The 10,015-nt window shown below is 36.3% G+C and overlaps 2 protein-coding genes across 3 annotated transcripts in view; one reads left to right on the forward strand and one right to left on the reverse strand.

The window, feature by feature from the left end:
* The first annotated feature begins 536 nt into the window (after positions 1–536).
* Positions 537–4,674, forward strand: LOC132166401 (meiotic nuclear division protein 1 homolog). The gene is made up of 10 exons (XM_059577204.1): positions 537–667; positions 1,461–1,541; positions 1,924–2,040; positions 2,241–2,279; positions 2,924–3,031; positions 3,115–3,177; positions 3,317–3,368; positions 3,498–3,542; positions 3,661–3,740; positions 4,261–4,674. The coding sequence occupies exons 1-10, from the start codon at positions 665–667 to the stop codon at positions 4,327–4,329; spliced, it is 657 nt and encodes a 218-aa protein (XP_059433187.1). The 5' UTR covers positions 537–664; the 3' UTR covers positions 4,330–4,674.
* Positions 4,675–7,587: 2,913 nt separating this feature from the next.
* The window catches only part of LOC132164915 (vacuolar protein sorting-associated protein 32 homolog 2), a 4,278-nt gene continuing 1,850 nt past the window's right edge, over positions 7,588–10,015 (reverse strand). The window contains exons 4-8 of one of the 2 annotated variants that reach the window (XM_059575433.1): positions 9,301–9,386; positions 9,086–9,177; positions 8,531–8,645; positions 8,184–8,382; positions 7,588–7,887 (exon numbers count right to left, since the gene is read on the reverse strand). In XM_059575433.1, the coding sequence (XP_059431416.1) occupies positions 8,188–8,382; positions 8,531–8,645; positions 9,086–9,177; positions 9,301–9,386 (488 nt within the window). In that variant the 3' untranslated portion in view covers positions 7,588–7,887; positions 8,184–8,187. Of the gene's footprint in view, positions 7,898–8,183; positions 8,383–8,530; positions 8,646–9,085; positions 9,178–9,300; positions 9,387–10,015 lie in introns of both variants that reach the window. The other variant, XM_059575432.1, reaches the window with a different exon arrangement.

Consider the following 10,015-nt stretch of genomic DNA (forward strand, 5'->3'; position numbering starts at 1 on the left):
AAATTAATATATGTGCCACGTGTCGACGTCTGATTGGTCCACGTGTTAGTCCGTACAGTCAACTAACGGTCAACTAACGGATGGACTAATTTGGTCACTTATCAAAACCACAAGGACCTCCTGTGATAAAAATGAAACCCAAGGGGAGAAAAAATAAAGTTGTGAAACCCCAGGGACTAATTTAGTATTTAACCCTAAAAAATATGGGTATTTTGAGAATTTTTTGACAAGATTTAACGAAAATACTAACGGGATGGGACATTACAAAAATTTGAAAGTTCAATATCCTAAATTGAAAATTTTTTGAACATTGAAAAAATAATGTCAAAACGTGTGAAAGTTACGAGAATTTTGTGAAGTTTTGCCAAACAAAAACAACAGGAGAATATGAATAATTTATAATATATAGATTATTAAATATGCAAAATAAAAATTTAATTGAACCATGAAGTAGAGAGATACTGATCGCCAGTGCCTAGAACCATTGGCATTTGGCCATACGACGACGTTCAATGACTTCGAAAACAGAAAGCTTTCGCGCCTAATCAGAACGTTCACATCCCACATTTCTCATTTCACACCCTTTGGAGCCTTCTTCGACACTCTTTTCTCTCAGAGCTTTGGCCAGCCTTCATCGTCTTCTTCGCAAAACGGTTCGTTTCAAATGGTATGCCAATCAGTCCCTTCAAACCCTAATTTTGTTCTCTCTGTTTCATAGATCTAATTGCGACCATCTTATATGTATCGTTTTTCTAAGCTACTCTTTGAATTTTTGTTTTCTTTTTTTTTTGTCTTTGCGAGGATGATTTGGTGTATTTTAATTTTTGAGCTTTTGGTGGACTTTTCCTATCAAGTCAGAACTTAATTATTTGATGCGATTAGGTTATGGTCTGTGTAATTTACTAATGAACCCTAGCATTGTTGCTCTGTTTGGTTGCTGAGAAAATCACCAGCAAACCATGTTGTTACTTGTATGACTCTGATACAACTATTCGGCGTTTCTATTATTGTGCTTTTTTTGGAAAGTAAATTAAATTTAGATTTGCCTTAAGATTGACAGATTTTCTCCGCAGCCAAACGTAGGGATAGGGGAATTTAATTGCATATAGCTGCTTCTTTTTTCATGTTTTCCCTCCTTAGCCCTTTCGTAAATTCGTTGAGGCTATATTGCAATGTTTGTTATCAGATTCTAGGTTGCATGCAAAAAAATAAATAAATAAATAAAGGGAAAAAGAGGTCAAGCTGACAACGATATGAGAGTGCCCCCTCCTTGTTTGTGAAAATGATTTCTCATTTCAGGACTAATATGTTTTTATCATGTCATTTGCTAATTGTTTGTGCTGGTTCTACCATTCTTTATATATATATATATATATCTTTTGGCAATATGTTACGATAACTTTTTTATTTCGCTACCCATGATGGTATATTTGATGGACGCTTCTTGATTCGTGGCACAGTCTAAGAAACGGGGTCTTTCTTTGGAAGAGAAGCGTGAGAAGATGCTTCAAATATTTTATGAGTCTCAAGACTTCTTCCTTGTGAGTATGCTGTGCTGTTAAGGTTGGAGGGATTTTGTATTTACTCCTAATGTTGTTTTAGAGGATTATATTAATGTACAAGAAGAAGAGCATTTATATTTCAATGATCTTTACAAACACAATGTCCCCTTTCTTTCGGACTTTGTTAGGCTCAACAGTACTTTGTCACTTATATAGCAAGGTTGACCACCAAAGGATGGAAAAGCTCGTCTTTATTGGGTTGATTTTGAACTTCCTGTTGAATTATTCGACAATCTTCTCAATTTCCTGCTTCAGTCCCTTACAGTGTTTTTGCAGGCTTTTATAACTCAAATCGATTTTTTGCATACCGTTCTGCTGAGAAAATTGCCACATTTATACCTTCTTTTTTTAATGATTTCAGCTCAAGGAGCTTGAGAAGTCGGGCCCCAGGAAAGGTGTGATTTCTCAGTCTGTGAAAGATGTTGTCCAAAGTTTAGTGGATGATGACCTTGTTTTAAAAGAGAAGATAGGAACTTCTGTAAGTAAGCATTCTTAGATGGTTTTTGAAATGAAGTTTCATTTCTCTACGCAGCTCTGTGGTAGATTGCTTGAGATATCTTGCATCCACTTGAAGTTTGAAGACTAATTTGTTCTAAACAAATGTCAAAGATATATTATTACATTACACATACTGATTTATCCCATCATTTTACAGTACTCATATTTTTGAAATCTCAGGTGTACTTTTGGAGCTTTCCTAGTTGCGCTGGAAATCAGGTGATGTTTTAATGTATTACTTTTTTTTTTTTTTTTTTCTTTCCCATAGAAAGATTACATTAAACATAAAAAGAACAAATACACAAGGAGTGGGTGGGGGACACTAACAATCACCCCAATACAGTTAGAATAGCACCCTATAAAACACAAAAATACACCCTGGGAATTAACCAAATAATTGGCTCGGCCCAATGGCTTCTAGCACATTGCCCTAAAAAAGGGGTCCATTAAAAACGGCAATTTTTGAGATAGTCTAAGGGCCCAATGCTTGGAAAATCTCCAATTACAATGGCAAGAAAACTTAGTAGAGTAGGAAAGATTGTACTGGGGTCAACTGGATTGAAGTCACTGAAGAGGAGTTCTACTTCAATGTCCAGCGAGGGAGGTGCCCTATGATTAATGCTCTCAGGGATATCGGATCTAGTTGTCTCCATAGGCAAAAGGGAGCACCAATTATGGAGAGGTAAAGGAGGGAGAGGATGTATAGGAAAGCCAAGGAACTACTGTGTGAAACCAAAATGAGTGGCAGTGCATGTAATCCATGGGTGCTAGTGCGGCACTTGGAGTACATGTTAACCTCAATGTTGTATAACATGTGGATTTAACTTCATCTATGTTCTAACTATGCTAATATTGTTGACCAGCTGAGGAGTGTCTGTCAGAAACTTGAATCTGATCTCCAAAGCAGTAAGAAGAGGCATGCAGAACTAGTTGACCAGTGTGATGCATTAAAGAAGGGACGAGAGGAATCTGTAAGTCCACTTCATCCCATCTCTTTTCAAGGTTAAGGATGAAGTGTTACTTCCTTGTACATCTGACTTGAAAGCTTTACCAGGATGAACGGGAGGAGGCCTTAGCTGAGCTAAAAGCCATCGAGCAAAAGCATAATATGCTGAAGGTTGGATTGTCCTGCTCCTTTGCAATGCATCGAGAAACATGAGTTTTTTTATTTTTTATTTTTGTAAGTATTAAAAAAAAAAAAAAAATTCCTGTACGATTTTTTGATGAGTCTGATTAAAATTCATGTACATTTTCAGGATGAGATGGGACAGTATGCAGATAATGATCCAGCCGCATACGAAGCAAAGAGTTAAGAAATGCTTATATTCTCGTGCGATGCTTAAACTATAGTATACTTTCACCTTTGTCAAATCTAGGAATTAACATAACTGATTGATGCTTGATATTATACATACTGATTAATTAAAACATTGGCAGAGGAAGCGATTGAAGTTGCCTATGCAGCAGCTAACAGATGGACAGGTTTACCTTCTATTCATATGTTCCTTTTTTTTCCTTGCTGGGAAGTGTTTGTTTCCCATAGATGGTGAACTCTAACGAAGATCTTTCTTTTGAATTGCTGTGGGCTAAAACTCCTCAGAGAACATCTTCACATTGCGGCAGTGGTGTTCAAACAACTTTCCTCAGGCCAAAGAGCAGCTTGAAAACCTGTACAAGGAGGTATATCTATATACTTGAAAACGGTGCAGACAAATAAATCTACCATCGCCCCTTTGGTGTTGGATCCTGGTGCTATATGGACATATATACTCGAACATATTTAATTTGGGCGATAAGCTTATAGTTATTATTCTGACCCAATTACTCCACAGGGTTTGTTCATCAAAATTCAATAATTCATCTTGGAACTTTCTTCTCATAAATGGAAAATGGAGCCAACGGAAACATATAGCTTTCTGAATCCATCAATGCATGCTGCATGTCAAACTGAATATATATATATATATATATATATATATATATATATATATATATATATATAAACAATAAAAATCATACACCTTTTTGTTCTGGTCATTCCTCATTCATTAGACTGAAATGAGAATATGCCCATATTTTTAAGGGATAATGACTTTTTATTATTATTAATGGCGGATGTGACCATGTGCTTGAGGCTAATAACCTTTTTTGATGGGTTTCTCTCTTTTCTTGGTTGTCTTGCTTGTAAATCTATATGCAGGTTGGAATAACTGATGATTTTGATTATCTGGAGTTATCAGCAGTTCCACTCAGCTCAGTTGTTGATTAGATGCTTGAAGCCAATTGAACTCCTAAGGCAGTGATGAATGGCTTATATTTCTCTTAAGTAATTTCACGCAACTATTTTGAACAAATTGACATCCAGCCCTGCGACCCCTTCCTACCTATAAGCAAGTGCTGGTATGTTGGTTAAAGGTTTCTGAAACTATAATTCTGAGCTAAAAATAGGGTTGATGCTTGACTGAAAGATATAATGTTTGATTCCTGTAAATGTTTGATTGGATGGGAAATGTCTTGTTTCCAATGGCAGACTCGCCTGTGCTCTTAAACCTCGTAAAGAAAATGAGTATCATTCTACATTGATGGGATTCTTCTCTGTGTAGGTGAGAAAAGAAAGTTAAAAAGTTCTAATGAGTACTCACATAGCTTAGCACTTCGATTGCAGAATTTCTTCATATCTCAATTTCTTTTAAGACTGTCGTACTCCCAACCTCTCAGTAGCATCTGTGGCATACCCTTTGTTTATCAAGTATGATAAATAGGTCTAGTATTCATGTCAATTCCATTGCCATTCTAAGTAGTGTTGATATCTTATATCATCAAATCAAATCTATGATTATATTAGGAAGCAAGATAATATCAAGAAGTCTAATTAGGACAAAGTCTTCTTCCAAACCAATCTATAAAACTGTTATCTGTCATTTGAGTAATAAGATTAACATATCACATGCATTTTTTAGAATTGCGTGTTTTTTTAAATACAAATGTTAATTTAATAGATTAGGTTACAAGAATTTCTTTTTTAGCAAAATTTGGAAGAAAAATAATTTGTCGGACCAATTACGTAGTCATCCCTAATTTAGGTGGCATGAGGCCCCGTTCTGAAATCTGAGGCCAAAGCCAATGTCACCGCCCAAATCATCAACTTGATCATCCTTAAAATTTTATAGGATCTCAAATTTCAAAATGCAAGTGGACTTAAATGGCCCCTTTCTTGCTGATTTCTGGATTGTGAGACCAAGCCAACGGTCACCGTCCAAAAGTAACGGCACAATAAATCAATAATCTTTGAAATTTTGATTTTGGGAAATCTATCATATAAAAATCAAAATGATTGAGAATATTCCACAACTCAAATCATCCTTGCATGTGGCCGTGGTAAAGTAGAAGGAATGGTCATTGATTGGACGAGATCCTCTCTGTACACAGCTGGAATGTGAAGTTGCACCCGCCATTGCCCGTACACGTGGCATAAATCAACGGTCCAAATTTGCGTCTAAAATCCCCGTTATCTTAACAGCAATTATAAACCAGAGTGGCCTGCTAATTTCTGAAGATTCTCTTTGAGCCTTGGGATTCACTCTCTGTTCCTCTTTGGCTCTTTATAATTCCAAAAGCTCCCTCAAACCCCATTGGAGGCAGAGGGAGTTTTCATTGAAAAAAGAAAAAAGAAAAAAGAAAAAAAAAACAGCGGTTTCGGATTCAACTACAATGGAGATGTTGAGAGTTGAGTTTTCAGTAATGGCAGTTTTTGCGCTTGTTTTGGCAGTGGTTGTACCTTCCATCCATAGCCAGAGCCTTGTGCCTGAGCCTATGCCGGCGCCGGCGCCTGGTCCTACTAGTGATGGTCTGTTGACTCTGTTCTCTGTCTTTCTGTTTATGTATTTAAGGAATGTTTATTGGGTTTGCAAAGAAGTCTGATCATGGGGGGATGGTTTTTGATGTTACTTTTGCAGGGGTAGCAATTGACCAAGGAGTTGCCTATGTGCTCATGCTGCTTGCTCTGCTACTTACCTATATTATTCATTGATTCACTCACCTCTTCAACAAAAGAGAGAGACAGAGATGTCAGTCTCATGCTTGAAATGTTCTGTTTCTTGTTTGTATTGCCATTTATGTAAACCCCCATTCTTTCCAATATGAAGATTCTTTTTCCCATCCTTTTCTATAGACATTTTTGTATGACTGTTTAGTCTATTGGCAATGTGCAATGGGCAGCCTATATACGCTAGGGAATAGGATCCTCTTCATACTTAGAGTTTAACTGTCATGATTAAATTTTAGACATACATCTTTTAAAAAATTTAAATAATATAAAATTATGAATACTATTAAATATATCAAGTTTAACTTTTGATTGGTATTCATATCATTATAAACGAAGGGAATCCTTGTCCGCATGGGAAAAGATAATTGGGTCACACTTGAATATGAGTATGGACATGTTCAAGTTGTCAAACAATACAGTCTTGTTGTACTCGATCTCTCCCTCTTTGTGCAATATAACTTATGGTACATCAAATGGAAGTTTAAACCTCCAACCCTCCATCCATGCCACTCTGCCGACGACTTCATTGGCATCCTTTCCCTTTCTTTATTTTTATTTTTTTCCCCTTTCTTCCTTTCTTTCCTTTGTGGTCAACAATAATGCTCTGCTATTGCCCCACCCTTAACCAACAACGTGGTTACCATTTCGATATGAGGGGCATTATCAACTATGTCTATGTATAACTTTATGTCCGCCACTTGAGTGTTGTCCGCATTACCCTTTGTGCATTTTCAAAGGCCACCAAAACTGACAGCATGGAAGTTCTCCAGGGGACAGGACCAAAATTGGCACCATTTCCTTGCCCCCATCCCTCACCCAGGAGGCCCAGAAAACGAAATTTGATCCATTTTATTTGCAGCAATGCGCATTGTAACGACCTGATGGTAATCTAATTCAGGCACAACAAAGTTAACAAAGTTTTCCTTCAAAATGAGATGCACTAGATATAGGTTCTTTCGGTCTTACATTTTCTACCAAGATTTTCATTACCTTTATAACCACTGGGAAAACAAAACCACTACTAACAACCACCCTTCTTTTTCGAGGATAGAATTTGCCACTAGGCCCCTCCTAAGAGGTTAACCTCGTTAAATTTGTCTAGTTACAAAAAAGAACATTAAATTAAGGGTTAACTATATTTATCTCCTCTAACTACCATTTTTTGTTTTGCAATTTCCTTCAATGTTTCAATTTTTGCAATATCCCCCCTTCTCAATTTATCATTGGAACTGCAATGTCACCATTTTAAGACCAATAATAACAAAAACATATTCCATAAGATAAAAAAATGAAAGATATATTTGTCAAAAATTTAAACACCGAGGAAAACATTGCAAATGAGATGGTAGTTAGTGGAGAGTAAATGTAGTTTCCTCTCGAATTAATTAAGCTCGCGATAATTCAGGCAAGTCCATTGCGGACAGCAACAATGCGGTACTTTGACTACTTTCTTCATTTTCACCGTATTTGGCTCCAAGATGATTGAAGATTCACTTGGATATATTACATGGGGGAATCATTAAGCTATCAAACAAGGCCTCACAGAACATTTAAAAAAAAAAAAGAAAAAAAAGAAAGAGTTGTTTAGAAGCTCGAAAGAGAAGATTTCAAGTTTGAATGGTGACTAGTTTAATTTAATGCCACCTTTATATACATTGTCCGTTTACCAATGGTTCGACATAGAAATCACATAATAACTTGAAGGGGCAGAAATCTCCATCAAACAAACAGTAAGGCCAATTCTTTACATAGCCTCCCATAGTTATACCCAAACAATGCCTGCAAAATTCTGACCAACAAAATCATTATCAGATGCCAAGAGAGCAAAATATTTGAACTGAGCAAAATGTAATTTGTTTCGATTGTTAAAAAAATCGCCTTTAATTAGTTCTACTTGAAGAAAAAACAGACCACTCAACCCTCATGGATCCAGACTAGACTAAACAACCCGAACATCAATCAACTGAAAATTACATGCACTATGGAATCAACTGCAGATGATAAATTGTCTTATAAGAAAATCCAAAGACGCATTGATAAAATGTATAAATCATATTACAACAAAGAAAAGGCACCTGCTTAAAGTGCCATCTCAGCCTGTAGTGCAGCCAGTTCATCTTCCTCAGCTGTACGCTTTGGAATAGGGCGACGTTGCGGGCCTGCTGGGACCTGCACTGGAGCTGCTGTAGCTGCAGGAGCAGTTGTAGCAGGCTGAAGAAGCTGCTCTTCCAGCTCAGCACCTTCCAGCTCTTCAAGTTCAGCTTCCAATTCATCCTGCAATGAGAAAAACATTTAGACTCTCCTGCAGAGCTTCACAACGCTCAAATAATTGGTAATTCAAAGAGAGAAGAAAATGTCTTTTCTTTTGTTGGAATTGAATAGGACCCAAAAGAAATTGAAAAGGCATCAAGAAAACAATAACCTCATCAAAATCAGCTGCTGCACCAAGTGGAGCTGACAATGCTTCCTGAATCTGTTTCATGTTTTCAGTCTGCTCATTGATCTCATCCATGGTCTTGTCCACGTCATCAATATTCCTGTTAAATGAGAAGATGATTGCAATTATGTCAGCCACAGGACTACTTTGATTACCACACCAAATTTTTATAAGCAGTACATATAGGTATTTATTTAGATGAACCAGGTTGGACACAGCATTCTTAGATTATATTAGGAAGATCTAAATTTCTCCAATAGGGTTGCATGCCCTAATCAAGTGAACTCCATTGGAATAACTATAAATAATTCCAATAATAATCATTTAAGAAAGCTTTGTTGAAGCATTTAAGGGAAAGCAAGCTTCCATTGACGTTTGAGATAAAATCTATGCAGTCAGCTTCTGAGATAAAATGCAAATTGCATATCAGACCACAAAACCAAGCAGTGCAGGGTTGAGGAAGCAGTCCAAAATTGTATAAACAGATAGCAAGTTAGAAAAGAAACTAATGGACCAATGCAGAGAAGACCCTGAACATACGTTGCTTTTTGCATTGCCTTCATTGCAGAAGCTCCAGTTCTCAATGCATCTACAGTCTCAGTCGTTGCTTTTGCACCTTCTAACATGATCATCTGCAACATTTATATACCAACAATTTTAGAGTCATCCCATAGAGCAAACTCAAAATAGAACACTCCCTCCCTCATCTTTCATACTGTCAAAAACTAGTAGATATAATAAACTAACAAGCAGACCTGATCATGGATACGCAACTGGAAATTTCCAAGCTGCTCTATTTGCTGTTCATATAACCTCTTCCTCTTCAAACATTGTATAGCCGCTACATGACCACATGACAAGTTAGAATACCACCAGTTAACAACGTGAATTAGTGAATAATGCTGTGAAACATCTTCAGGTTCAAAATCCAAAATAATAAAGTTCAACCATAGCCTGTCTTGATAGTATCTAACTTGGATGATATCAAGAGGCTTTTATTATTAAGATTCAGAAATCAGACAAACTACAAGAACGGTAAACTTAAATAAGAGAGTCTTACTTCATAGAATATTTTATGCTCCCTCCATAAAGTTTTTTTTTTTTTAAATAAAATTACATAGGTAGATCAAAGACTCTTATATTTGGCCAATGCCTAGCATCAACGAACCATATCCAATGTGTACAAATTCATAAGCAATACAGTGATTGTAATCATCAGAATACCACCAGTTAACAACGTGAATTAGTGAATAATGCTGTGAAACATCTTCAGGTTCAAAATCCAAAATAATAAAGTTCAACCATAGCCTGTCTTGATAGTATCTAACTTGGATGATATCAAGAGGCTTTTATTATTAAGATTCAGAAATCAGACAAACTACAAGAATGGTAAACTTAAATAAGAGAGTCTTACTTCATAGAATATTTTATGCTCCCTCCATAAAGTTTTTTTTTTTTTTTTTTTTTTTA

The sequence above is a fragment of the Corylus avellana genome, chromosome ca11 (genome assembly GCF_901000735.1).
Source record: "Corylus avellana chromosome ca11, CavTom2PMs-1.0".
NCBI classification, from domain to species: domain Eukaryota; kingdom Viridiplantae; phylum Streptophyta; class Magnoliopsida; order Fagales; family Betulaceae; genus Corylus; species Corylus avellana.